Source organism: Trachypithecus francoisi, unplaced genomic scaffold (genome assembly GCF_009764315.1).
Source record: "Trachypithecus francoisi isolate TF-2019V2 unplaced genomic scaffold, Tfra_2.0 Lachesis_group12, whole genome shotgun sequence".
In the NCBI taxonomy this organism is placed as follows: domain Eukaryota; kingdom Metazoa; phylum Chordata; class Mammalia; order Primates; family Cercopithecidae; genus Trachypithecus; species Trachypithecus francoisi.
In genome coordinates this window covers 9,254,515-9,282,514 of record NW_022681457.1, presented here as the reverse complement: position 1 = coordinate 9,282,514, position 28,000 = coordinate 9,254,515, and the positions used below count along the sequence as shown (strand labels likewise).

The 28,000-nt window shown below is 53.2% G+C and overlaps 2 protein-coding genes across 5 annotated transcripts in view; both read right to left on the bottom strand.

Moving 5' to 3' along the window:
• Positions 1–4,207, bottom strand: part of CACNG7 (calcium voltage-gated channel auxiliary subunit gamma 7) — a 31,718-nt gene extending 27,511 nt beyond the window's left edge. For both annotated transcript variants that reach the window (XM_033224407.1, XM_033224408.1), the window contains exons 1-2: positions 3,295–4,207; positions 21–245 (exon numbers count right to left, since the gene is read on the bottom strand). In XM_033224407.1, coding sequence (XP_033080298.1) covers positions 21–216 — 196 coding nt within the window. In that variant the 5' untranslated portion in view covers positions 217–245; positions 3,295–4,207. The remainder of the gene's footprint in view (positions 1–20; positions 246–3,294) is intronic.
• Positions 4,208–5,169: 962 nt separating this feature from the next.
• PRKCG (protein kinase C gamma) overlaps positions 5,170–28,000 on the bottom strand; it is a 30,288-nt gene continuing 7,457 nt past the window's right edge. Inside the window, exons 1-16 of one of the 3 annotated variants that reach the window (XM_033224405.1) lie at positions 27,320–27,696; positions 23,379–23,490; positions 23,111–23,242; positions 21,621–21,777; positions 20,809–20,943; positions 20,377–20,464; positions 20,061–20,090; positions 15,682–15,834; positions 15,163–15,351; positions 13,524–13,615; positions 13,368–13,430; positions 13,099–13,237; positions 10,062–10,142; positions 8,127–8,234; positions 6,375–6,515; positions 5,172–6,124 (exon numbers count right to left, since the gene is read on the bottom strand). In XM_033224405.1, coding sequence (XP_033080296.1) covers positions 5,936–6,124; positions 6,375–6,515; positions 8,127–8,234; positions 10,062–10,142; positions 13,099–13,237; positions 13,368–13,430; positions 13,524–13,615; positions 15,163–15,351; positions 15,682–15,834; positions 20,061–20,090; positions 20,377–20,464; positions 20,809–20,943; positions 21,621–21,777; positions 23,111–23,242; positions 23,379–23,391 — 1,710 coding nt within the window. In that variant the 5' untranslated portion in view covers positions 23,392–23,490; positions 27,320–27,696 and the 3' untranslated portion in view covers positions 5,172–5,935. Of the gene's footprint in view, positions 6,125–6,374; positions 6,516–8,126; positions 8,235–10,061; positions 10,143–13,098; positions 13,238–13,367; positions 13,431–13,523; positions 13,616–15,162; positions 15,352–15,681; positions 15,835–20,060; positions 20,091–20,376; positions 20,465–20,808; positions 20,944–21,620; positions 21,778–23,110; positions 23,243–23,378; positions 23,491–27,319; positions 27,697–28,000 lie in introns of those variants that run through there. The other 2 variants (XM_033224404.1, XM_033224406.1) reach the window with 2 other exon arrangements.

The following is a 28,000-nucleotide window of genomic DNA, read 5'->3' as shown; positions in this document are numbered from 1 at the left end:
AAGACAGGTGAGGGCTGTACCTGCAAAGAAGCAGACTCTCCAGAGGCCGGCGTGCAGGGCCATCTTGACCTCGGTGGTCTGGTTCTGCGGTAGCACTGTGCCCTCTTCCATGTACAGCCAGTAGTCAGTGCTGACCGCGATGCCCACCAGGAGCAGGCCACACGCACCAAACACGCTGCTCAACAGGGTCAGGGCGCGGCTGCTGCAGTGACTCATCCTCAGAGGCAGGGGGCGCCCTGCGGGGCCTGTGAGAGGGAAGCTGCAGTGCAGAGCTCCATGGGACCGACCAGAGTGCTTGACCCCATGCAGCAACCCGGGATGCTGGGTCCTAGCCAGAGACACCGACTCCCAAATGGAACTCTCTCAGATCTGACCTCTGTGGCCTGACCCATGACCCCAACCCTAGACTCTGACCAGAGACACCAACTATTGAGCCTCAGCCTCAGGACTGGGCTCCCCAAACCTGCTGCCTGTGCTCTGGCTCCAGATCCAGATCCCAACCCCAGAATTAGATTTCTGATCCTAACTTTCAGCCCAGGCCCAGAGATTGAATCTTGGCTCCAACCATGTTTGGACCTGGGTCCCAAATATTGTGACTCTGAGCAGAAATTCTAATTTGAGATTCTGAACCCCAGAACCAGGTCTCCCCGCCTAAACCTAACCTCACCTGCTGACCTGAGACCCTAACTTAGAAATCAGATGCCACCAGAGTCCCTAACCTTGAGTGTGGGTCAGTGAGTCAGAAACTATTAGGCCAATCAATGATTTCACCTCTAGGACCTGGCATCCCACAGCCCTGTCTCTGTGCGCCGATCGAAGCCCCCAGTTGTGAACATCAGACTCCAACAAGAATCAATAACCTGAACTCTGAGCCAGGACTTAGATCCCAGAGTACAGGGCACTGGGCTTGAACCCTGGATGCTCTACAACTTGAGCTGGCCAGAAACTCTAACCCAGGCTACCCAGTCTTAACTCCCTGCCCTAACCTGATACCCTGAAACATTTTCTTGCACCCTGTCTCTGAACTGCACCAGAAATCCCCAAAGTGGGTCACTAACCAAGGATCTCTAACCCCATAACAGGACTTCACACTCTTGACCTCTGCCCTATCTAAGACTTTGAGCAGAGGCCCCCATTTAAGTTTAGGCTCTTGGATTTGTATCTTGAGCCTAACACCCAATTCTAACACCAAGAACTTGACTCGTGACCTTCTAACTCTGATCCTGTGCATTGACCTCATTTGATACCCCAATCTGAGATGACATCTCACAACCCAGATCCTAGTGCCAGAATGGTAATTCCAACCTCCCACATCTAGGCAGGCCCCTGGACCTGGAATGCTGGAACATCTTCACAGGCTGCTGAGTCCCAGGACATTGGAACCCAGAGACATAGCACCAGAATCTCGATTAGAGATTCCAGAATGTCAAAACCAGGAGATGGGGCTGGGTGAGGTGGCTCACACCTGTAATTCCAGCACTTTGGGAGGCTGAGGTGGGTGGATCACTTGAGGTCAGGAGTTCGAGACCAGCCTGGCCAACGTGGTGAAACCTTGTCTCTACTAAAAATGCAAAAATTAGCTGGGCACAGTGGCTCACATCTATAATTCCAGCTACTTGGGAGGCTGAGGCAGGAGAATAGCTTGAACCCAGGAGGCGAGGTTGCAGTGAGCCGAGATGGCGCCACTGCACTTCAGCCTGGGTGACAGAGTGAAAGTCCATCTCAAAAGAAAGAAAAAAAAAAATCATGAATGAGCTGGGAACCCACCACCACCACCACCACCAATCCAGCATCCTAATCAGAGCACCCCAGTCAAACATCGGACTCTTATCCTTCCAACTAGGATTCAGTGCCCTGAACTCTAAAATCCCAAGCAGGAGTCCCAAAACCGCCTCCCCTAACCCTTCCCACCAGAGGTTCTGGACCTCGGTTTCCCATGCTGGGACTATCCAATCACAGATCCTCTTCAACATCCAGCATGGAGCCCCGATTTCATAACACTAGACTCCAAACAGGAGATCCCCAGTTCATATCCGTGGCCTCCCCAATTCCACTTAGGAACCTAGAAATTCCAACGAGGGAGCTCCTCAACCCAGAGCTCAAGGACTTGAAATTCCTTACCCACGATTCTCCCCGACCCCTGCAAGAGTTTTCCCCAAGCCACACAATCCCATCATTTGGGGGTCTCTACTTGGGACCCTCAGCCTGTATCAACCAGAGACCGCTACATCCCTGAATACCCGGGATATTTTCAACTCTGAAGCTTGAGTCCCCTAAACACTGTCCCCAACAAAGTAATCAAGACATAAAACTCCACTTTCCTTAACCAGAATTCTTCTAGCCTTGCAATTCTGCTCCACCTGAATAAAGACTCTGGAGTCTGAGGCAACCCTCTCTCCTCCCCGCTCCACCCCGCACTCCCAGCCTCCAGATCCCCCCTCCTTCCCCCCCAGCCTCTTGGAGGCCTCCGAGATCCAGAGTCTGGGAAGGCTCTGGCCAGCTTTTCCTCCCATCCCCCGCCCGGCGGCTCAGGGGCTTGACCACGAGCTGCCTGGTCCTCTGGCAGCCCTGTGGGCTCGGAAACTGGCACCATTACCCCGGCCACCCTGGTTGCCTCCGTCCCAGGTAGCCGATCTCAGCTTCTCCCTTTCGCCCCTCTGACTCCCAGCTGGGACCTCGTCCCCCCTCCACATTCTTGCACCCCGTTTTAAAACCCAATCTTGCTCCAATTCCTCCTCACTCTCACTGGCCCGCCCAGATCTCCTTATTCCTCCAGGCTTTCCTCCTTTGGGACCCTCCCCCTAGGCCTGGAGCCTCCTCTTCTCCCTCTTTCTCCCACCGTTTCCCGGATCCAGGCATTTGAATCTCTGGGGTCCCATTCTGCAAGTCCTAAGCCCAAACTCCATCTCCCTTCCATCTCTAGGAAGACCGTAACTCCGCCTTTCTGGGGACCCCTTCCCAGACCCACACCCTGCTCTGGCCGGGCCCGGGTCCTCCGCCCTCGCCCCGGACCGCCTTCCTCAAGGACCCGGCCTCTGCCGTCCCCAGCCCACGGTCGCTGCGACTCGGACACGAAGCGTGCAGTTTCCCACTCCGGGACCCTCGGACCCCGTCCTCCTGGATCGCCAGGCCCAGGTGTCCCTGCACCCCCATAGCCGCCCGAATTCGGGCGTCCCGACTGCCAGGATCCCACCACCCCTGGAGCCCCTCGGGTCCCTTGTCGCCCCAAACCCGGCTCGCAGACACCTCGAGGGGCGCCCCTTCTTCCTCCCAGGACCCTCCTCTAGCGCTCACCTCGCTCAGGGCTGGGCGGACGCTCCGGGCCGCGGGCCCCGCAGCCGCATGACCGGCCCCGCGGCTTCCCCCGGCCGCCGCCGCCGCCGCCACCGGGGTCGCCGGTGCCCGCGCCCCCCGCCCCCGCCCCGGAGCCCGGCGTCCCGGCCCCCTCCCGGCCTCCCACCCCCCACCCCCCGCGCCCGCGGCCTCACTCGGCGGACGGAGCCGGGAGCAGGAACCGGCGGCCGCTCATTGGCTACTGCGGAGGAGGGGAGGGGCGGGGAGGGAAGGGGGGAGGGATGCAGCGAGGGAGGGAGATGGGCCTTGAGGATGGGGGAAGCAGAGAGGGAGAGAGAATAGAAACAGAGGCAGAGAGCCCGAGAGGGGCAGAGGCACAAAGAGAGACAGGGCAGAGAGAGAAAGTCACGCCGAGACCTTGAGGCCGAGAAATCCAGGAACTCAGGTCTGGAGACTGAAGGAGACACAGAGACAGAGAGAGACAAGGAGGGAGAGAGACAGAGTTTAAGACCACCCCTCACCACCTAGGCGCAGAGATTCTGAGGCCCGGGAAGTGGAGAGGTCAGAGACCAGAAAGAGACAGAAAGAGACAGGGGGAAGCCCAGAGGCCTGGGGCTGAAAGATGCTGAGACCCAGAGACCTTGAGCTTGGAGAGACAGAGGCAGAGAGAGAAAGAGAGAGAGAGAGAGAGAGAGAGAGACTCTGAGAAGGAGAGACAGCAGGGACAATCCTGGGGGTCCCCTGACGAGGACTGGGGCTCTAGCCAGGCCTGGGGCGGAGCCTGGGGTCTGGACGACTGCAGGAAGCGGGAGGGGGCGTCCCGGGCCGGGGTCTCTACAGCAGCGGGCGGGCGCAGAGCGGAGTCGGGTCCTGCAGCCGCCGCGGAGCCGGGAGCCGGGCCAGCCCACCCCCCCCCCCCGCCGTGATGTCAGCGGGGCCACTCTTAAAGGGGCAGGCCGCCCGCCGAGGGTCGGAGCGGGGGCTGGGGCCTGCGGGCACGGGATGGGGGTGTCGCGGCGGTGATGGGGGAGAGAGGGGAAGCCCCAGCATCCAGCTGGACCGGGGCATGGAAACCTAGGAGCCTGCAGGGAAGAAGAAGTGCCCGGGTCCGCAAGGAAGCCTGCGAAGCTTTGGGGCTCAGTCCCCTCCAAACACACAGACAAGGCACTCCGCTCCGCTGGTCCGGCCCTGTCCGGAGACTACATTTCCCATCAGCCCTGGCGGCGAGGAGCCGCACTTGGGGGAAGGGTCTGCCGCGAGGCCTGCTGGGAAATGTAGTGCATCTGCACCGTCCCCGGCACTTCCCAGACTCGCAAGTGGGTCAAGGGAAAGAGGCCCAGAAGGTGCGTCTGCCTGCCGTGTGCCTCCGTCACCGATCCCTAGGCTCACGGGTTCTGGCTGGTTTTGGTTGCTCTGGAGTGGGGGTCTCTTCCTCTGATCAGGTCTCTACGTCTCTCAAGAGGAGGCGAAACTGTCATCTCCCCTCTTGGGAAGGACTTCTCCCCAGTGTCTGAACCTGGGTGTGCATGTGAGCTTGCGTGGCTGCTGTGGTGAACACGGACGCGCTGGGTCTCTGAGCCAGGGTCGCTACCTGGCACTCTCAGTGATCTCCGTGCCCCCCCGCCCCCCCCCCCCCCCCGCACTGTGCACTGTCCACGTTGGTGCCCTCTGTGATATTTTCTCTTCCTCTCTGTCCGGGTCTCCTGCCTGTGTGTGTGCGCGCTTCTCTGCTTGCTCCCTTGCTGTGGGTGTCTCCCCTCTCACTTTGTAGGTCTCCATGCTTTCCTTCTCTGTTTGTTTCTATGGACAGTCACTGTCCCGCCTCCACACCCCCTTCATTCTCCAAGCTTACAAGAAAATATCCAAACACTTCAGCATCAGCATCCCAAATTTATTCTCCAGCAGCTGTGGCGGGGTGGGAGAGGCTAAGGGAAAAGGAGGAGAGGAGGAGAGTCCCAGAGAGTGGCAGGCACTGGGGAGGGTTGGGGTGGGTCCGAGCCAGACAGGAGCCATGCACAGCAGGCGAGCTGCGGGGAGCAGTGATGGCTTCGGGATGGGGAAGTCTAGAACAAAAGCTGATTGGGAGCCGCTGGGGGAAGAATCCTCCATATATCCCAGAAATCCCCAGAGCACAGCAGCGGGACGTACTGGAGGAGGGGGGCATGCCTCCCACTCATCTAGAACTGGGGTGGAGGCGGGGGGCGGGGGGGCCTCAGAGCCTGAGGGTTGTTCTGGAACCTGAGTCTGGAACAGCCAACCCTGTGAGGCTATTTCCCCAGGGGCGGGGTCTGAGGGGAGGCATAGAACTACCAAGATGGAGTCTCGAACCCCATGGAGTTGGGGATGGTTGGTGGTGTGGTGGTGTCTCTGGACCCGATTGGGGCAGAGTCCAGAATGCTAAGGTCGGGGAGAATATCGGGCTCCGCTCAAGTCTTGAACGCGGGACGGCTGTAGAGGCTGTATGGAGTTTAGAAGGCCAGGAACGCTCGGGAGGGGCGTCTAGAACCCTCGGGGGCAGAGCCGGAATGCTGGGGTGCAGGATCTAGAATGGGGCAGGAGGTGTTGAAGTGGGGGGTGAAGTGGGGGCTGCTGCCGGCACGGCGGAGGGGGCGTTGGAGACACCTAGTGGCGGCGGGTGAGATTACATGACGGGCACAGGCACTGGGCTGGTGGGGCTGCGGGCATCCGGATGCACGAAGTCGGGGTTCACGTAGGTAAACCCCTGGAAATCGGCCTGGTCGATGCTGGCCAGGACTAGGCGGTCTGGAGGGGTTAGCGCTGGCGCCGCCCGCGTGAAGAACTTGTCAAAGTTCTCGCCGCTGCGGCCACACTGTGGGAGACGTCGGGGAGGGAAAGTTAAGCAGCTCCGAGGGTTCCTCGGGTGCCCCTCTGTGTACCCCGGTCTCATCTCCTGCCTCGTGCAGAATCTCTATGCATGCTTCATGGTCTCTGCACCTCCCTTTGTGGGGGGCAGGAGGGCTCTGCAGAGGGAGCCCCACCCCCACATACAGGTATATTGAGGCCCACGGGAACCCCACCCCATCAGGGACCAAGTTTTTGTTGCCTGGAGGGTGACTGACCGGGCGGGGTCTGAAAGGAGGCGGGATCTCCAATCGTTCCAGCCGTTCCCAGTCAATCCAGCGGAAAAAGCCATGTGCACGGATGGTAGGTTCCCCATCAGGCCCTGAGCCCAGGCGCTTCCCTGGGTGCTTGGTCAGGAACTGTGGGAAACACAGAGAGAGACAGACAGATAGACAGACAGACAGACAGAGTCCCAGACAGGGAGACCCAGAGAATGAGGAAGAAATAGACAGAGACAGGCAGATGGAGGAACCAAGAGACACAGGCATGAGACCCAGAGAGATAAGAAAGCCAGGGGAAACAGGCAAAGGGAGGGAAGAAGGGAAAAGAAAGGGGAGAGAAAGGGGGGGGAGGAGGAGGGGGAGGAGGAGGAGGAGGAAGAAGAAGAAGAAGGAGGAGGAGGAGGAAGGAAGGAAGAAGGAAGAAGAAGAAGAGAGACAGAGGCAGAGAGAGACAGAGAGAAGAGAGGAAGAGGGACAGAGAGAGAGGAGGAGAGACAGAGTGAGAGTGAGAGAGAGCGAGAGCGAGACAGAGAGAGAGAGAGGAGAGAGAGAGAGAGAGGAAGAGGGAGGATACATGACAATGGGAGTAGACGAAATTCATACCCAGAGACCCAGGGACACAGAACAAATCAGGGTGTGAGGTTGTGAGGGGCAGAGAACCCAAGAAAGAGGAAAGATATGGGGAGGATCCCAGAGGGAGAAGGAAAGGAAGAGAATGAAGGAGATGGAGAAGGGGAGAGGGAAAGAGGGTAGGGGGAGAAAGGGAAGAGGAGAGGGAAGAGGAGAGAGAGGGGTAGGGGGAGGGAGGGAAGGGGAGAGGAGACAAGGGGAAGATGGAAGGAATGGGGAAAAGAGGTTGCAGACCCAGAGAAAGGGGGAAATAGAAATTCAGAGGGTAGTATAGAGACCCCAGGTGAGAAGGCAGAAACTCAGAGAAGGGAGGAGACAGAGGAGACCCAGGGGACAGAGATTCGGAGAGACAGAAGGATAGAGACCCAGGAAACACACACCCAGAGGGAGGAATAAAGACCAAATGTGGGGACAGAGACCCAGAGAGAGGGGAGGACAGAAAGCCAGCAGGAGAGGACGGTGAGATGCAGTACGTGTATGAGAGCAGACACAGGAGGGAACAGAGACGGGGAGGTGGGGGGGTTGGACAAAGGCCCGAAAGTGTAGATGGAGATACAGAAGGAGACAAAGAGAAAAGGAAGAAACACAGAGAGCCCCATCGTATGCAGATGGAGGGGAGGTATGAGGCAGAAACCAGAGAAAGACCGTCAGGGAGATACAGAGAGAGCAGCTAGACGCAGAAGGTGCTGAGATGGGCTGAAAATCTGCTATGGGCCAGATGCTTTCTTCTGTGTCAACTCCATAACCCCTGAAGAGAGTTAAGCTCACAAAGTTTTGGTGAGTCACCCAAGATCCCACAGGAAGAAAAGCTGCAGAAGTTGGGTTTACCTGACCCACCCAGTTCTGGAAAGACAGACCCTGGACTTTCAGCACTTCCTGCAAGCAGGGAGCTGGGGAGTGGGTGTCACAGAGAAGGATGGGACAGAGGCCATCTCCAGGCCTGGTGGCAAGAGGGCCATAAACCATTGTTCTAACAAAACCTGTGTATTATATCAACTTTTCCAACAGATGGAAATAAAGTGACTTCAGGAATGAGAGCCTTTTTCTAATAGGCACAGAGACAGCAATGGGGTGTGTGGATTGTGAGCCCAGAGAAGCTGGGAGTCAGGGGGCTCTCACCCCCTTGCAGATGGCCACGGCTTCCCGAGAAAGCGACTTGGGGTAGGTGACAGTTTGTTCCATGATGGCCTGAAACAGCTCCTCTTCATCCTCCCCATCGAAGGGAGGCTAGGAAAGTGGAGGGGATAGAGAGTCAGAGACTTGCCCAACTGCCTTTCCTCAAACCTTCCACACCCTCCTCACCCCACCGTGAACATACCTGACCCATCACTCCCCACATACACACCCGACCACACCCTCAGGAAAGACCGAACCAAACCACCAAAGCGTGATCTCTCTCCTTCTCGGGTTCTCTCATTTCCTATCTCAGATGCCTCAGCTCTGTGCATCTCTGTACTATTCTGCCTCTCTTTATCTGCTATGTAAATCGGCAGGGTGCTAATTATGCAACATGTCAGTTAAATAGAAGAGAGGAAAAACCACAGGAAACACTCTAAAAGCATTCTCCTGGTTGGATGAGTGGTTCGCAGTCTTCTGAGGTTACAAAAAAGTGATACCAAGGCATTCTTCTTTTTCTTTCCTTTTCTTTTCCTTTTTTTTTTTTTTAAGTAGAGACGGGGTTTCACCATATTGGCCAGGCTGGTCTCAAACTCCTGACCTCAAGTGATCTGCCCACTTCGGCCTCCCAAAGAGCTGGGATTACAGGTGTGAGCCACCATGCCCGGCCAAATTTTTTTTTAACTTCTAACTAAAATTTAGCATTCCCTTCAGTTATGAATGCAGGCAGCAGCAGTGCTTGTGGCTTCATTATCAATAGAAATCACAGGTATTTTCTCATCACATGAGAGTTGCAGATATTTCAAATTATTAGTCATTGCTACTTCAAAATTACTGTGAGAGTTCCTTTTCACTTTATTACCATTAGAACCTACTACTTAATGAATTAATAAGAAACTGCACATATGTCCATATTCCAATTTAAAATTTTTTTTTTTTTTTTTTTTTGAGGCGGAGTCTCGCTCTGTTGCCCGGACTGGAGTGCAGTGGCCGGATCTCAGCTCACTGCAAGCTCCGCCTCCCAGGTTTACGCCATTCTCCTGCCTCAGCCTCCCAAGTAGCTGGGACTACAGGCGCCCGCCATCTCGCCCGGCTAGTTTTTGTATTTTTAGTAGAGACGGGGTTTCACCGTGTTAGCCAGGATGGTCTCGATCTCCTGACCTCGCGATCCGCCCGTCTCGGCCTCCCAAAGTGCTGGGATTACAGGCTTGAGCCACCGCGCCCGGCCTCCCAATTTAAAATATTTAGAAAACTGTATACATTTAATTTAGTTGGTTGTTAGATTCAATTAAATTTTAAAAGTTTTGGTGACTATCTTCCAAAATAATTGATTTCTTTTGTTTTTTTGTTTGTTCTTTTGAGATGGGGTCTTGCTCTGTTGCCTGGGCTGGAACACAGTGGCATACTCATAGTTTAGTGTAACCTCGAATTCTTGGGGTCAAGTGACCCTCCTGCCTCAGCCTCCGCAGTAACTGGGACTATAGGTGCCCGTTACCATAGACAGCTAAGAAGATGATCACGAGGGTGGCACCCAATCTTTTTTAGCTTTAGTACACTCAGCAATCCAGGAATCCAATCAAGCTGATTTAGAATGTATGTAATTGTCTAAGCTCACACAGCCAGTAAGTGGCAAAGTGAGGATTTGAACGTTGGTTTTCTGTGTATGTATTATTCTATTTTGTGCACTGGAAAACATGCTTCTGACAAGGGATCCACAGGCTTAACCAGACTGCTACTTTAGCATCTAGGGAGAAAGAATCCATGGTACAAACAAAACAAAACAAAAAACCTGGTCTACAGTAAGACAACACTTCAGAACCATGGACAGCGCTATTCGGGCACAACCTTCCAGGCTCCTTTCTAACCCGCTCCTCCTGAGATCCAGGTGCCCCACTCTGCCTCTTTTAGCCAAGCCAGCTTCTCCCCACCTTCCCTTACCTGTCCTGCCAACATCTCATAGAGCAGAACTCCAAAGGACCACCAATCGACAGACTTCCCATAGGGCTGGTAGGCAATGATCTGGGGGAGGCGGAAGGCAGGTAATCACGATGCATTCTTTAAGAAGCCTAGGACCCCTCTGGCCTCAACCCCTGGGAGCGCTACCCACTTTAAGTGCTTTCAGCACAAGCTCTTCCCACTCTGAATATTTATTTCGTCGGGTGATTTTTTTTTTTTTTTTGAGATGAAGTCTCGCTCTGTCGCCCAGGCTGGAGTTCAGTGGTGTGATCTCAGCTCACTGCAAGCTCTGCCTCCCAGGTTCAAGCGATTCTCCTGCCTCAGCCTCCCCAGTAGCTGGGACCACAGGCACCTGCCACCACTCCCAGCTAATTTTTTTGTACTTTTAGTAGAGATGGGGTTTCACCGTGTTAGCCAGGATGGTCTCAATCTCCTGACGTCGTGATCCGCCCGCCCCAGCCTCCCAACGTGCTGGGATTACAGGTGTGAGCCACCGCGCCCGGCTTGTCAGGTGATTTTTTGTTTCATTTTGTTTTTTTGACAGGATCTCACTCTGTTGCCCAGGCTAGAGTGCAGTGGTGTTATCACAGCTCACTGCAGCCTCAACTTCCCAGACTCAGGTAATTCTTCTACCTCAGCCTCCCAAGGAGGTGGGCTACAGGTGTGTACTACCACACCTGGCTAATTTTTGCACTTTTAGTGGAGAGAGGACCTCACTATATTGCCCAGGCTGGTCTCGAACTCCCGGACTCAAGCAATCTGTCTGCCTCAGCCTCCCAAAGTGCTGAGATTATAGGAGTGAGCCACCAGGCCCAGCCTCCACTCTGAATATTCTGGCCAGGGATCTACCTTTTGGAATATTCTGGAAACAAAGTATACCTACTTCAAACATTCATTTAGCCTCAAATAGAAACACTACCTAAGGGCCAAGTCACTAGTTGCAACCACTTAGAATATTTGTGTCAGAGTCAGGAATATGTGTGTAGTTTTTTGTTTTTTGTTTTTTTTTTCTTATTTTCTTTGAGACAGAGTCTTGCTCTGTCACCCAGGCTGGAGAGCAGTGGCAGGATCTCAGCTCACTGCAACCTCTGCTTCCTGGTTTCAAGAAATTCTCCTGCCTCAGGCTCCTGAATAGCTGGGATTACAGGCACCCACCACCACGCCCAGCTAATTTTTGTATTTAGTAGAGACAGGGTTTCACCATGTTGGCCAGTCTGGTCTTGAACTCCTGACCTCATGATCCACCCGCCTCAGCCTCCCAAAATGCTGGGATTATAGGCGTTAGCCATCACGCCCGGCTATGTGTGTAGTTTTCAAATTTTCTTTACTTTTTTCCTTTGTGAGATGGAGTCTCACTCTGTAGCCCAGGCTGCAGTGCAGTGGTGCAATCTTGGCTCACTGCAACCTCCACCTCCTGGGTTCAAGTGATTCTCCTGCCTCAGCCTCCTGAATAGCTGGGATGACAGGCACACATCACCACGTCCAGCTAATTTTTGTATTTTTAGTAGAGACAGAGTTTCACCATGTTGGCCAGGCTGTTCTTGAACTCCTGACCTCAACTGATCTGCCTGCCTCAGCTTCCCAAAGTGCTGGGATTACAGGCATAAGCCACCATGCCTGGCCTCAGTTTTCAAATTTTCTTTTTTTTTTTTTGAGACGGAGTCTCGCTCTGTCGCCCGGGCTGGAGTGCAGTGGCCGGATCTCAGCTCACTGCAAGCTCCGCCTCCCGGGTTCACGCCATTCTCCTGCCTCAGCCTCCCGAGTAGCTGGGACTACAGGCGCCCGCCACCTCGCCCAGCTAGTTTTTTGTATTTTTTAGTAGAGACGGGGTTTCACCATGTTAGCCAGGATGGTCTCGATCTTCTGACCTCGTGATCCGCCCGTCTCGGCCTCCCAAAGTGCTGGGATTACAGGCTTGAGCCACCGCGCCCGGCCAGTTTTCAAATTTTCTACAGATGATTCTGATTACCAGCCAGGTTTTGTGATCACTGACATTGATTATTTGGGCACAAGTCAGGCACGTCCTCCCAAGTAGCTGGGACTACAGGCATGTGCTTTATCCATCTATATGTACATTCAGAACATCAGCCCCTCCCCTTTAACAAAGTCAGGTAATACCCCACCCACTTAAAATTAAAATACTCATAGGACAGCATCTGCTGTCCCAGAACCTTAGGGATCTCACCCTGCCCTTTTTCTTTTCTTTTTTTGTTTTTTTTTTTGAGACAGGGTCTCACTCTTGCCCAAACTGGAGTGCAGTGGTGTGATCTCAGCTCACTGCAACCTCCACCTCCCGAGTTCAAGCAATTCTCCTGCCTCAGCCTCCCAAGCAGCTGGGATTACAGGCACTCACCACCACACCTGGCTAATTTTTGTATTTTTAGTAGAGACGGGGTTTTACCATGTTAGTCAAGCTGGTCTCAAACTCCTGACCTCAAGTGATCCACCCGCTTCAGCCTCCTAAAGTGCTGCGATTACAGGTGTGAGCCACCGCGCCTGACTGATCCTGCCCTCTTAAAAAATGCAGTACAGAAGTCCAACCCACTTAGATCAGAGAACCACGTACAACACTTAGGAAATAAGCTTCCATCCAACTGAATACTCCAGGGAGAGCCCTGCCCAGTTAAGAGTATTCAGGACATAGTCCGGACATGTTCAGTGTTGGCAGGGGACAGACCACACCCACTCAGAGTACACTAGAAATCATTTGCACCTTGTCAGAAGGGTCCAGGATCAGGCCCTACTCCGAATTCCTACAAGCTGCTCCCTCTCTCCTGGCACGTTCACCCACAGGTGCCGCCCACCTTACCTATTTAGAGACCCAGCTGGGCCCACCTGGCAGGCTCAGTGCACAAGCTCACCTGTGCTGGAGGCTGGAGGAACGCCTGGCTGGGTAAGAAGGCCACAACTCACGACAAGGCCCGAGGGTCAGGCCTCCCCCCGCGATGAATATGGGACCATCAGCCACACCCCTCTAAGGGATCTCAAAGCGTGGCCAGACCGGCAGGGTTGGGGTTACCTCCGGGGCTATGTAGTCCGGGGTCCCGCAGAAGGTGCGGGTTGTCGTCCCGGGGAAGACGTTCTCCTTACACATGCCGAAGTCAGTGATCTTGATGTGTCCCTCAGCATCCAGCATCACATTGTCCAGCTTCAGGTCCCTGGACGAAGCGGGGCGGGTAGGGTAGGAATTGCAAGAAGGATTGAGTTCAGCAGTCTGGAGCCGCATATTCAAATCCCTCCCCTTCCAGGGGCGTGATTTCCTCCGTGGAAAGTCCTGAGGCTGCTCACCTGTAGATGATGCCCTGATTGTGAAGGAAGAAGAGGCCGATGGCGATTTCTGCTGCGTAGAACCTGGAGGACGGGGTGGGTGAGGACGTCAGAGGGTCAGTGGCTGGACCCTGCCCCCTTCCGCCACCCGTCCCTTCTCTGTTGGCCGAGACTCACGCTGCATGGGGCTCCTTAAACTTGCCCAGCTGTTGAATGTGGTACATCAAGTCTCCCCCCGTGACGTACTCCATCACGAAATACAGGCGGTCCTGCGGAGGAGTGCATGGGCTTAGAGGCGGGACTCATCCACCCAGGGTAGGAGAAGTTCTTTCCTGATCACTCAGGACAGACGTGGAAGGTTCCGGATGTACCCAACCAGAAACCAGAGCACCTAGCCACATCCCTGGAAGGGCCCTAAGGTGCTAACCCTGCTACCTCAGAATCTCCACCCGTCAGACCACCCCCAACTATCAGACCACCTGTTCTGGCCCCGCCTTCTCAGAATGAAGACTGAAGCCCACCTTTCGCTCGAAATCCGGGGACACCAAAATCTCTTTCCATAGCCACTCACACACATATGCAATTCTGGCTTCATACCAAGGCTCAGAGTTGCGGCCGGGTGTGGTGGTTCACACCTGTAATCCTAGCACTTTGGGAGGCCGAAGCGGGATCACGTGAGGTCAGGAGTTCGAGACCAGCTTGACCAACACGGTGAAACCCCGGTCTCTACTAAAAATACCAAAAATTACCCGGGCGCAGTGGCGGATGCCTGTAATCGACAGAATTGCTTAAACCTGGGAGGCGGAGGTTGCAGTGAGCCAAGATCGCGCCATTGCACTCCAGCCTGGGGGACAAGAGCGAAAATACGTCTCAAAAAAAAAAAAAAAAAAGGGAATCAAAGTTGCTCATATAGAAATTTTAATCCAGGTAGCTAGCCACGTTCACTCAGAGTCCCTGGAAGTAAAGTCACGCCCTCTCAAAATCCTGCAGGTTCTGACTCTGTTCTTACGTCGCAATCCTAGGGAAATGCCCTGTTTCTGATGTGTCCTTCAGTCAGAATCCAAAAGTGATGACCCCGTCACTCGGAGCCCAATTCTGGGCAGGCCCACTAGGAAGGCACTTTCCTCCACTGTGCTCCTTTGCTCAAAATTCCAGAGCACTGGCTACACCCAATTAAGACCAAGCTCCCCAGGGGAACAGGCATCTGGCCACTCCCCCCAGGAGCCCATCCAGCTGGCCACGCCCCCAAGGAGCTCAGCCGCTTCACCCTCGCAGGATCCATCCACCTGGCCACGCCCCCGAGGAACCCACCGCCTGGCCACGCCCCCTAGGAGCTCATCCGCCCGGCCACGCCCTTCGAAGAATCTACCTGCCTGGACACGCTCATTCATAATGTCATCTGCCTGGCCACGCCGCACAAGGAGCCAATCTGCCTGGCCACGCCTATTAATGATCCATCGCCTGACAAAGCCCGCCCCTCCAAACCCCCGAAAGAGTTCATCCGCCTGACCACGCCCCGCGAGGAGCCCCACTGATTGACCACGCCCACCGAGGACCCCTCCACCTGGCCACGCCCCCGATTAGTCCCATCGCCTGGCCACGCCCCTCGAGGGGCCCATATGCCTGGCCATGGCCCCAGAGGAGCCCGTCTCCCTGGCCACGCCCCCTGAGGAGCCCATCCTCCTGGCCTCGCCCACTCAGAGTACAAGGTTCTGTTGCCTCGCCCTAAACTCAGAATCCCGACGCAGATGCCGGATCTGTCCAGAACTGGATGAGGCAGGGCCCTGAGGCCAGCCTCCGCCCTCTCCATCCTTACCGGGGTCTGGAAGGTGGAGTGGAGTTGGGTGAGGAAGTGGGGCCGGCCGCCAGGACCCCGGCCCCCCAGGGCCAGCACGCGTTTCTCCACCAGCGTGCAGTCCACGTCGTCGTCCTGGACGATCACGTCCTTTTTCAGGATTTTGATGGCGTAGAGCTCATCAGAGCCCCTGCGCTCGGCCAGCATCACCTATGCACACAGTTCCAAAAGGGCCAGTCCATGCTGGGAACCCAGTGGTACAGGACCTGCCCCCTCCCTTTCAGGGACGCAGGGAAACGGGATCCCAGGTCCTCCCTCCATCTCTTAAGGGACTGACAGCCCTGACTTGCCGCCCGCCCCCTCAGGGAGAGTGTCCGCATCTGTAAACCTCTCCTCTCCTGGAACCTGAACAGCCCAACCTAACCATATTTGAAGATGCAGGAGCCCAGTGTCTTCCCAGCCCTACTTCCTCCCTAAGAACTAGAAATCTGACCTCCCCGCAGACATCCTCCCTTTCCCCCGGAACCCCAGGAATCCAACCTTCCCAAAACTGCCTTTTCCTAGAACCATGAGGAAGCTGAAGTCGGAGATGTGCAGACGTCCTGGGCTTGCCCCGAAGAAGCAGCGCTTGGGGTCGGTGGGACTAGGGGAAGGGGAGGGGATGGGAGAGGAAGAGGGGCCCATCCGCACCCGCTGTGGAAACGAGAAAGTGCCAGAGGCAGTTAGACCTTATACAGCGATAAGGAGATGCCCCCAAGAGAGACAGCACCCAAGAAAGAAAAGGATGAGACTAGCTAGAGAGAGGAAAATGGCCACCCTCCTGCTCCATCCTTGGCTTAATTTTCTCTGACTCCCATAGCCTGGAGGGTTTATTTATTATTTAACACTTAGCTCTCTCTCTCTCTCTCTTTTTTTTTTTTTTAGTAGATGGCTTATATGCTATCTCCAGAAAACCCTGCTATCATTTCCATTTTACAGAAGAGGAAATTAGCCCAGAGACGTTAAGTAACTTGCCCCAAGTCACACAGCGGGTAAAGAGCAGAGCTAGAAACGAAACCCAAGCAGTTCAGCTCTAGAGTCTGGTTGCTCTTAGCCTCTAAGCCAGAATCGCCTAGAGGGTTTGGTAGATTGCTCGGTCCCAATGCCAGATTTTCTAACTCTATAAATCTGGGGTGGGACCTGAGAATTGGTATGCGTAAAAAGCTTCTGGGTGACATGGGTGCTGCCAGTCCAGGGAGCACTCCTGGCTTTCAGCTAAGGTCCCTACTCTACCTTTTCCTGCCTTGGCCCCCCAGGGAGGGGGCCCACGACTAAGCTGCTGTCACAGCTTCCACACTTGTCCCTCCACATGGACGGCTGCCCTTTCTAATGCATTCTCTACTCAGCAGGCACAGGAGCCAATTTAAAAATAAATAAACCAGGTCATGTCTCCCTTATGCTTGTAAACCCTTTAACTTCTCTCTCTGTGTTAAGATTTTGTTCCATGTGACTTGCAGAGCCAGGCTGTGACTGACCCTGCAGGTTGTTCTCTCTCCTGGGGGCTCCATGATCTAGCCACCCTGGCCTGACACACACTGTCCTCCCTCCCTTCTCGCGGCCTCTGGATATGCTGTCAGGTCTTCCTGTAAAGCTTTCCCCTCCCCTTCCCTCCTAGTTGCCTCCCAAACACCCTTTAGACCTTGACTCAAGCATCACTTCATAGAGGCCACGCCTGACTTTTTAAACTGGGTCAGATGCCTCTTACCACCCCTTGGACACCATGGACAGCACCTTCCTGGCACTTTTATTCTTAGTAATTTACATCTATCTGTGTGACTATCTGCTTTCCGCCTGTGAGCTCCCTAAGGCAGGGGTCTGCTTTGTTCGCTAAGACACAGTAACTCTGGCTACATCATTGAGGCTACATAAATACTTGTTGAGGGCCAGGTGTGGTGGCTCACACCTATAATCCCAGCACTTTGGGAGGCTGAGGTGGGCAGATCACCTGAGGTCAGGAGTTCAAGACCAGCCTGGCCAACATGGTGAAGCCCCATCTCTACTAGAAATATAAAAATTAGTAGGACATGGTGACACATGCCTGTAGACCCAGCTACTTGGGAGGCCGAGGCAGGAGAATCGCTTGAACCCAGGAGGCGGAGGTTGCAGTGAGCCGAGATCGCGCTACTGCATTCCAGACTGGGCAACACAGCGAGACTCTGTCTCAAATAAATAATACAGAATAATAATAATAATAATAATAATAATAATAATAAGGGCTGTTTCTGTTTGCTGTGTTGTTAGCCCCGTACCTAGCTCAAGGTTTGGCACATAGTTGGTGTTCACTGGTAATATTAAGCGGTGCCTGCTGAACTGTGGGAGAGCACTGTGAACCACAACAGGCACACATTCCCTGCCTCTAGGCCTTTGCCCACCGTGTGCCCTGCTGGGTTTCTTGGGTTTGCACGGGAGGATCATCCCCGCTGATCTCAAAAGACTCTACCTCTTTGGCTCAGAATTTCCTCCCGCTGGTACCCTTGTCTCCTGCAGAGCCTGTTCTCAGACTTAACTTTGCAAAAGGATCACCTGAGGAATTAATTTAGTATGCAGACATTTGAGGCATCAGAGAGACCCTCACTCAGTAGGTCTGCAGAAAGGCCGGGGAATATGCTTTTACAAGCAAGCACTCTAGGAATTCTGATGCAGATGAACCCCCACACAGAACATTAAAAACTCTGGTGAAAGTTTCTGTAAGAGTCCAGGGAAGACTATAGCATGTTGTTGCTGTTGTTGCTGTTGTTGAATCTTGAAGATTCTTGTCTTTCTTTTTTTTTTTTTTTTTTTTTTTTTTGGGATAGTGTCTCCCTCTGTCACCCAGGCTGGACTGCAGTGGAGCGATCTTGGCTCACTACAACCTCCGCTTCCCGGAATCCAGCAATTCTCCTGCCTCAGCCTCCCGAGTAGCTGGAATTACAGGCACCTACCATCACACCTGGCTAATTTTTGTACTTTTAGTAGAGATGGGGTTTTGCCATGTTGGCCAGGCTGGTCTCAAACTCCTGAACTCAGGTGATCTGCCCGCCTTGGCCTCCCAAAGTTCTGGGATCATAGACATAAGCCACGACGCCAAGCCTATCATATGCTTATATATTTTGTTTGATATCTTCCTCCCGGTGTAAATCCCATGAGGAAAGGAACTTTTTTTGTTTGTTTGTTCTTTCCCTGCTCTCTCTATATCCCCAGTGAGTAGAGCCACGCCTTGCACACAGAGATGCTCTGGAAAGTATTTTTTGAAAGGGTAAATGAGGCAGAGAGCATTACTTCCTTCTGCCTGAAAATCTGGTCTCTCCTTTGGGAAATCCCGGCCTTCCACCAGGTCTCATCTCTCTGGGAAGCTTTCTCTGACTCAGGCTGTGCCAGGGACGCCCCAGTGCCTGAGGCTATCTCCATTACAGCAGCATTGCTCCTTGTTGTGAATGTCTGGGTTTGTAACTTTGTCCTCCACTAGAAGAGGAGCTCCCCCAGGGAATGGCCTGATTCTATTCCCAGAACAGGGTCTGGCTTATGACACCCTAGAAAATGGGTATTCGTCTGGGCGTGGTTGCTCACGCCTCTAATCTCAGCACTTTGGGAGGCCAAGGTGGGCGGATCACTTGAGGTCAGGAGTTCCAGACCAGCCTGGTCAACCTGTTGAAACCCCATCTCGGCCGGGCGCGGTGGCTCAAGCCTGTAATCCCAGCACTTTGGGAGGCCGAGACGGGCGGATCACGAGGTCAGGAGATCGAGACCATCCTGGCTAACCCGGTGAAACCCTGTCTCTACTAAAAAATACAAAAACCTAGCCGGGCGAGGAGGTGGGCGCCTGTAGTCCCAGCTACTCAGGAGGCTGAGGCAGGAGAATGGCGTGAACCCGGGAGGCGGAGCTTGCAGTGAGCTGAGATCGGCCACTGCACTCCAGCCTGGGTGACAGAGCTAGACTCTGTCTCAAGGAAAAAAAAAAAAAAAAAAAAAAAAAAAAAAAAACCCCATCTCTACTAAAAATACAAAAATTAGCCAGGTGTGGTGGTGCGCTCCTGAAATCCCAGCTACTCGGGAGGCTGAGGCAGGAGAATCACTTGAATCTGGGAGGCGGAGGTTGCAGTGAGCCGAGACTGCACTACTGCACTTCAACCTGGGTGACAAAGCAAGACTCTGTCTCAAAAAAAAAAAAAAAAAAAAGGCATTCGATGAGTGAATGAATGGAGAGATTAAGGTCATTATGCTTGATAGATTTTTTAAAACTCAAGAATCAGCCGGGCGTGGCTCACGCCTGTAATCCCAGCACTTTGGGAGGCCAAGGCAGGCGGATCACCTGAGGTCAGGAGTTTGAGGTCAGCCTGGCCAACATGGCGAAATCCCGTCTCTACTAAAAATACAAAAAACTTAGCCGGGTGTGGTGGCAGTCACCTGTAATCCCAGCTACTCAGGAGGCTGAGGCAAGGGAGTTGCTTGAACCTGGGAGTTGGAGGTTGCAGTGAGCCGAGATTGCACCATTGCACTCCCGCGTGGGCGATAGAGCAGGACTCCGACTCCAAAAAAAAAAAAAAAAGCACCTCAAGAATATCAATTCAGGTGTCACCTCCTCAGGGAAGTCCTCCCTGACCACCCTCCCCGAGGCTGTGTTAATGCCTCCTCTAGGCCTCTTCAGTGCCCTGGGCTACCTCTAATTTAGCACATCTTCCTGTATTTTAAGTATCTGTGACTGTGTCCCTACCTTGGGGAGTTGCTTGAGGGTCAGATTCACCTCTGGATCCTGGATTATTCAGCAAGCACAAGACAGACCTAGCGCAAATGTGTGCTCAACTCGTGTGTGTGGAATTGAAGACAGAAGTCAGAGGAGGGATAAGAAATCAGAGACGCAGGCTGAAACTGCCTCCATTCAATGCCTTGGTTGTTCTACTCACCTCATACAATTCCAGGGGGTAGTTACAAGCCTGGGAGAAAAGAAAGAGAGAGTCAGGGTCCCAGGAGAGGCAAGGGATCGCCCTAGAGCAGGGGCTGGGGGCCCCTAGTACCCTCAAGCCATGGCAATGGATAGGAACTACAATTCCCAACAGACCTTGGGGCTCGAGTCCCCTAGAAGAGCAGAGGAGGGAGTCCTAGGGTCTTCTGGGAACTGTAGTCCCAGGACCAGCAGGCACTCAAGGGTGGAAGGAAAGGCCAGCTCTGAACTATGGGAGGCTGGGCTGGGCTCCCCTGAGGAAGCCGGGGTCTGGGTACCTCAAACTTCTGGAGGAGGCTGCAGTTGTCAGCATCGGCCACCGGCACATTGTAATACTCGCCCTCCTCCTGGTTCAGTAACTTGTACCTGACATACAGACGGAGACCAGAGGCGGGCAGCGGGGACGGGGCACCCATGGGAGAGGCAAAGACATTGGAAGGGAGGAAAGAGACACAGAGAGACAGACACAGAGATGGAAGAGAGAAAGAGTGAGATAAAAAGAGAGGGAGAAGGAGAAAGGGAGGGGAGAAGGAGAGAAGAAGAGATACAGAGAGAGAGAGAGACAGAGGGGTGTGTGTGTGTGTGCGTGTGTGTGCGCGTATGTGTGCTGGGAGGTGGAGGGAAGGACAGTGGCCTGGAGGAGAGAGACCACACACAGATGGAGATGGTAATATTGCACTCCATCCCCAGGCCCCAGCCCTGCTCCTCACCAGCCATCCACTGGCGCCTTGAGCAGCTCCGAGACGCCAAAGGACATGGCACCCATGAAGTCGTTGCGGGAGGTCCGGTCCCAGTCCCACACCTCCACGCTGAGCCGGCGCTCCACATCCCCAGGCTTCAGGTTGCTGCAGGAAGGTGGGGTGAATGGGGTGTGGGGCCAAGCTCATGGCTCCCTTCGGTTCCCCATCCTTGGTGCTGGAGGTGGGGGCAAACCCAGCCAGCTGGGGTTCCTCTCCTGCTTTGTCTGTCTCCAACCTCTGACCTTCCCAGTGGGGCTCTCTCTCCAGCTAGGGCTTTGGGGCCTGAAGTAAACCTAGAGAGCTCTTCCTCTCCCTTCCTCCTGCATTCTCCGCCCCTTCCCATCCCTGTCTCTTGTCTCTTGAGATCTCTCTCTCTCTTGAGTCTCTGCACCTTTCTCTCCTCTCTGGGTCTCTGTCACTCTCTTTCTGTCAACTGACCTCTGTCTCCCTGCCATCCCTCGTCTTCTTCCCTCCCTCTCCCTCTGTGTCTCTCTTTGGGTTTCTGCCTCTTCTGAGGCTCTCTCTTCTCTCTCTCATCCCTGTCTAACTCTAAAGTTGGGGGCTTCAATGGAGACTAATTATACAGTGGTTTGGCTGTCTCTGTTTCTGTATCTCCATTCCACTCCCTCAATCGCTCTATTCCTTTTTCCCACCATCTTCTTCTGCCCTTTTCTGGGTTCCCTCTATCCTAACCCCTCCCATCAGCTGCTCTCTGGGGGCCACTAGGACCCTCAGAGCATTCTCTGTCAACGATCATTGCCTTCCCTGCACCCCAGACTCACAACACAAAGGTCTCATTCCACACAGGGTTTAGCGTGGCTTTCACCGTTCGGGTTTTCTGTTTCGTCAGATTCCGAGGGTCTGGGATGAGCTTCAGTTTCACATAGGGATCAGAGAGACCATTGGGGTCCATAGGAATAAGGTTACGGGCCTCGCCAACTAAACGGGAAGTGAGGAAGAGTGTGATGGGTTAGAGATCCAGGAAGGGGCTCCCAGCCCTCCTCCAGTCAGCAATCAAGAGTTTCAAGCTCTCAGTCTCATTTCTCATGACTTCTTACCTCTCCAGTACCCAGAAGAGACGGCATAGAGCCCTTTCCCCAAACAGTGACCCCGAAATCAGACCAGAGCCCTTCTCTCCATTAGGAACCAGAGTTTGGACCCTGGCCATGTCACCAATACTGAACCTCAGGCTACCTCAGAACCAGGTACTCACCCTTCTCAAGATGCTTATACCCAGAAAGCCATTGCTGGGTGCAGTGTCTCACACCTGTAATCCCAGCACTTTGGGAGGCCGAGGCAGACAGATCACCTGAGGTCAGGAGTTCGAGACCAGCCTGGCCAGCACGGTGAAACCCCGTCTCTACTAAAAATACAAAAATTAGCTGGGCGCAGTGACACATGCCAGTAGTCCCAGCTACTTAGGAGGCTGAGGCAGGAGAATTGCTTGAATCTGAGAGGCGGAGGCTGCAGTGAGCCGAGAGCACCCTACTGCACTCCAGCCTGGGCAACAGAGTGAGATCCCGTCTCAAACAACAACAACAACAACAAAAATAGCCGGATGTGGTGGCGGGCACCTGTAATCCCAGTTACTCGGGAGGCTGAGGCAGGAGAATCCCTTGAACCTGGGAGTCAGAGGTTGCAGTGAGCCAAGATTGCACCACTGCACTCCAGCCTGGACGACACAGCAAGATTCCTCTTAATAAACATAAAACAAAAACAAGAAAGAAAGCCATTGGCCAGACGCGGTGGCTCACACCTGTAATCCTAGCACTTTGGGAGGCCGAGGCGAGCAGATCACCTGAAGTCAGGAGTTCAAGACCAGCCTGGCTAACATGGTGAAACCCCGTTTCTACTAAAAATACAAAAACTTAGCAGGGCATGGTGGCGGGCGCCTGCAATCCCAGCTACTCGGGAGGCTGAGGCAGGACAATCGCTTGAACCCGGGAGGCGGAGGTTGCAGTGAGCTGAGATCGCTGCTCCAGCTTGGGCAACAACAGCGAAACTCTGCCCCCCTCAAAAAAAACAAAGAAAGTCAAAGTCATTAACAGGCTCTGAAAATTGCAAGAGGCCAGGCTGGTGGGGGAGCTTTGAGCCAAAAGGGGCATGGCGGGGTGTGCAGGGCCTTTGGGGTAGGGTCGGAAGTGTGGGCGTGACCATTGAGAGAGGCGTGGCCCCATCTTTGGGGTGGGGCTGGGCCAGCACAAGTGCCTTGGGTCAACCTCGCCTCACACTTGGGGAAGGGGCGGGGCAAGGCGAGGGGGCGGGACCTCACCCGTTATGTGGATCTCATCTGCAGTGGGAGCCCGGATCTCTAGCTGCAGGCGCCCGCGGCGCTCGGTGTGGTCCACACCGCACAGGGAGGGCACGCTACGCACACAGCGCCGGTGCACGTTCATCTCGCAGCCTGCGGGAGAAAGCTGCGGGTAGCACCTCAGGCCCCGCCCCCAAGCCAAGCCTCCACCCCCCACCCCATCCCGGGCATTTCCCAGAACCCAGACCCGGCGCTTTGGAAGGGCCCTGGCAACGCCCAGTTCACTCACAGGAGCATTTCATGCCCTGGTGCACAAGCCCGTACAGGAGGGAGCCACAGTGGTCGCAGAAGGTAGGGCTGCTGTAGCTATGCAGGCGGAACTTGTGCTTGTTCCGGGGGTCCTGGGAGCAGAGAAGACTGGCTTAGGGGGCGTTGGGAGGGTCCTAAAACCCCAGGGGAGGGGTCCTTTTATCTTTTCCTCCTGCCTTACTCTCTAGGTCATCCTGAGGCTCCATCTCCTTCTCTCCAAATACCAATAATCATTGAACACCTGCTGTGTGCCCAGGGACCGTTCTTGGTGTGGGGACCCAGCATTAAACAAATGAAAAAAAAACCTCTTTGTCACATGGAGTTTACTTCCTAGTGGAGGGAGACAGAATGTAAACATGGTAAATAAATAAAACATATAGTTTGATGGTTGGTAATGGGTGCTCTGGAGAAAAATGAGTCAGGGATGGGGACCACCAGAAGTTGGGGGATTGAAATTTTAAATACGGTGGTCCTGGCCGGGCGTGGTGGCTCATGCCTGTAATCCCAGCACTTTGGGAGGCCGAGGTGGGCGGATTGCCTTGAGCTCAGGAATTCGGGACCAGGCTGGGTAACATGGCAAAACACTGTCTCTACTAAAAATACAAAAATTAGCCGGACATGGTGGTGCACGCCTGTAATCCCAGCTACTCAGGAGGCTGAGGCATGAGAATCACTTGAATCTAGGAGGCTGAGGTTGCAGTGAGCCAAGACTATGCCACTGCACTCCAGCCTGGGCAACAGAGCAAGATTCTGGCTCAAAAAAACAAAACAAACAGTGTGTGGTGGGGAGGCCTCGCTGACAAAATGATATCTGGGCAGAACATGAAGGAGGCAGGAGCTTCCAACATCCCATAGTTCCCATCCCCCCAACTCCCACAAGTTATTATTTGAGGACTTGTGGGCCACCCTGAACCCCAGCTCATTCACTGGCAGCTTCTGCCAGTGTCCACATGGTATGCTTTCTCTGAGCTCCAGGTGGAATGGAGAATATGACCCCTCAGTTATAACAGGAACCCAGCAGGCCTAAATAAAATAATTGGTGTACAAAACACAGCTGTGCCTACCACGTTAGATGCTCCCAATACTATTACTCTTCCTGTGGTTATTATTAGGGATTTTATTGCAGTTCCTACATAGCCCTGAATTTAAGTTAAGAGCTAGGCCACTTCTCAGTTGTGTGATTTGGGGCAAGTTCGTTCCTAATTTTGAGCCTCAGCATCCTCCTCTGTCAAGTGGAAATAAATAATCTATATTTTGAAGCAATGCTAAATTTTCAGAGTTCCTTAAGCACGAAGGCAGGACATCAGTGAATCTGCTGCTTTTCCCCTGCCACCCTCTACCCCTGGGACAATATCTGCTTGTTAAATAACTTGATTCTAAGAATCCATTAAAAGGATTATCACAGGGTGAAAATTTAGGCCATTCTTGGATTTTCATTTATGTTAGCGGGGTTTCTAGTTTGAATATATATTTGGGTAGAGGAGGGTGTTGGCAGTTTCCAGGATGCCTTTCAATGTGCTGAGCTTTTAAATATCTTCCACTGACCCTAACTCAAAGGGTTCCTGCCGCACTAAATAAGATGCTGTGTATGAAGGCTCTCAGCAGGGTGCCTGACACACAAGCCATCCACAGACAGAGGCTGCTGTTCTTATTCTCAAAAGTGAACGTCGCTGTTAAAAATGAGACAGCACGGAGGCCCTGGTTACATACATCAGAGTTCAAATCTTGCTTCTACCCCCTACCCAGCTAGGTGGCCTCACCATGCCTGCCCCTTTTCAAAGCCTCAAGTTTACCGTCTGAAAAGTGGGGCCATGTGCCCTCCCTGAGGACTAAATGAAATCATACTTGCCAAACCCTTAGCACATCTTAAGCTCTTAATCCATGTTCTTTTTTTTTTGAGATGGAGTCTCACTCTGTCGCCCAGACTGGAGTGCAGTGGTGCGATTGCCGTTCACTGCAACCTCTGCCTCCCAGGTTCAAGCTATACTCCTGCCTCGGCCTCCCAAGTAGCTGGGACTACAGGCTTATGCCACCAAGCCCGGCTAATGTTTTGTATTTTTGGTGGAGACGGGGTTTCACCATGTTAGCCAGGATGGTCTCAATCTCCTGACCTCGTGATCCACCTGCCTCAGCCTCCCAAAGAGTTGGGATTACAGGCGTGAGCCATCGTGCCCGGCCGAGGTATGTTATCTTGTTTTATTTTGTTTTGTTTTGTTTTTGGTTTTTTTGAGACAGAGTTTTGCTCTTGCTGCCCAGGCTGGAGTGCAAGGGTGCAATCTCAGCTCACCACAACCTCTGCCTCCTGGGTTCAAGTGATTCTCCTGTGTCAGCCTCCTGAGTAGCTGGGATTACAGGTGAGCACCACCACGCCCAGCTAATTTTGTATTTTTAGTAGAGACGGGGTTTCTCCATGTTGGTCAGGCTGAACTCGAACTCCCAACCTCAGGTAATCCGCCCACCTCGACCTCCCAAAGTGCTGGGATTACAGGCATGAGCCACTGCGCCTGGCCTGCATGTTACTTTTAAGAAGATCAGCTGCTGGCAATGAATCACTTGAACCCCGGAGGTGAAGGCTGCAGTGAGCAGTGATCGCACATTGCACTCCAGCCTGGGCAACAGAGTGAGACCCTGTCTCAGTAGTAAACAAAACAAAACAAAACAAAAAAACCAAGTGCTGCAGAGGAAAGATCTCCTCCTCACTATTCACTTGTTTCCTCATTGGTCGTAATAATAATTTTAACAATAACAAAAAATAATATTTTGGCTCTTGCTATGTGTCAGAAATCATCCCAAATGTCTGACTCACTAAATCTTCAAAACAATCCATAGTGAGCATAATTATTATCTCCACTTTACAGACAAGGGATTCCAGAAGTGCAGAGAGGTAAATTAACTCAGGAAATGTCACAGAACCAAAAATGGTGGAGCTGGGATTCCAACCAGATAGGGACAGGAAAAAGACCTAACTTAACCACATAAGCTGTTGTGTGGATCCAATCCTCTACTGTATACAAAATACTTGAGGCCAGGTGCAGTGGCTCATGCCTGTAATCCCATCATTTTGGGAGGGTGAAGCAGGAGGATCGAGTGAGACCAGGAGTTGAAGACCAGCCTGGGCAATATAGTGAGTGAGACTCCATCTCTACAAAAACATTTTTTTAAATTAGCTAGGCGTTGTGGCTTGTGCCTGTACTCCCAGCGACTTGGGAAGCTGGGGCAGGAGGAGAAATTGAGCCTGGAGAATTCAAGGCTGCAGTGAGCTATATCCCATCACTGTACTCCAGTCTAGGTAACAGAGCAGGACCCTGTCTCAAAAAAACCCAAAAATCAGCTGGGTGCAGTGGCTCATGCCTGTAATCCCAGCAGTTTGGGAGGCCAAGGTGGGTGGATCACCTGAGGTCAGGAGTTCAAGACCAGCTTGACCAACATGGTGAAACCCTGTCTCTACTGAAAATATAAAAATCAGCCGGGCATGGTGGCACGTGCCTGTTCTAGTCCTAGCTCCTCGGGAAACTGAGGCATGAGAATCGCTTGAACCTGGGAGGTGGAGGTTTCACTGAGCTGAGATCGCACCAGTGCACTCCAGCCGGGCGACAGAGTGAGACTCCATCTAAAAAATACCCCAAAAGCAAACAAAAAACAAAAACAAAAAAATCTTTTTTTCTTTTTTCTTTTTTTTTTTTTTCCGAGACAAAGTCTTGCTCTGTCGCCCAGGCTGGAGTGCAGTGGCGTGATCTTGGCTCACTGCAACCTCCGCCACTCAGGTTCAAGCAATTCTGCCTCAGCCTCCGAGTAGCTGGGATTACAGGCGAAAAACCAAAAAGATCTTGATGAGTGTACCCAACAAGGACTGGATACATCAGACTTAGTCTGGTGTTGGTGGCGGAGGTGAGTGAATGAGGCGGGTCATCAATCACATACACGTGCTGGTAGACAGTGGTGTTCAATATATGTTCTATGAAGTCACATCTTCTATGTAGACTTCTGTTATTTTCGGCTGATAAGCTGGTAGAACGCCTCATGGACTTCTGTGGATCTCTCTCTCTCTCTGCCTCTCCATCTGTACATCATAAAGCTGTCTCCGATCTTGTGTCAAACCCTGAGCGAAACTCTGAACCCACCTGACTTCAAAACAAGCCAGGAAATGTCCAGATGTATGCTGTCCCACTCGGTGGCCACTAACTACATGTGGCTGTTTAAATTTAAGTCAATGTGGCCAGGCGCGGTGGCTCACGCCTATAATCCCAGCCCTTTGGGAGGCTGAGGTGGGTGGATCATGAGGTCAGGAATTCGAGACCAGCCTGGCCAACATGGTGAAACCCCATCTCTACTAAAAAAACAAAAAAATTAGCCAGGCGTGGCAGCGCGTGCCTGTAGTCCCAGCTACTCAGGAGGCTGAGGCAGGAGAATCGCTTGAACCCAGGAAACAGAGGTGGCACTGAGTCGAGACTGCGCCACTGCACTCCAGCTTGGGCAACCAAGCAAGACTCCATCTCAAAAAATAAAAATAAAATAAAAAATAAATGTAAGTCAATTCAAATGACATGAAATGGCATTTCTATTCCTCAGCCACAGTCACCCTGTTTCAAGCGCTCACGGGCT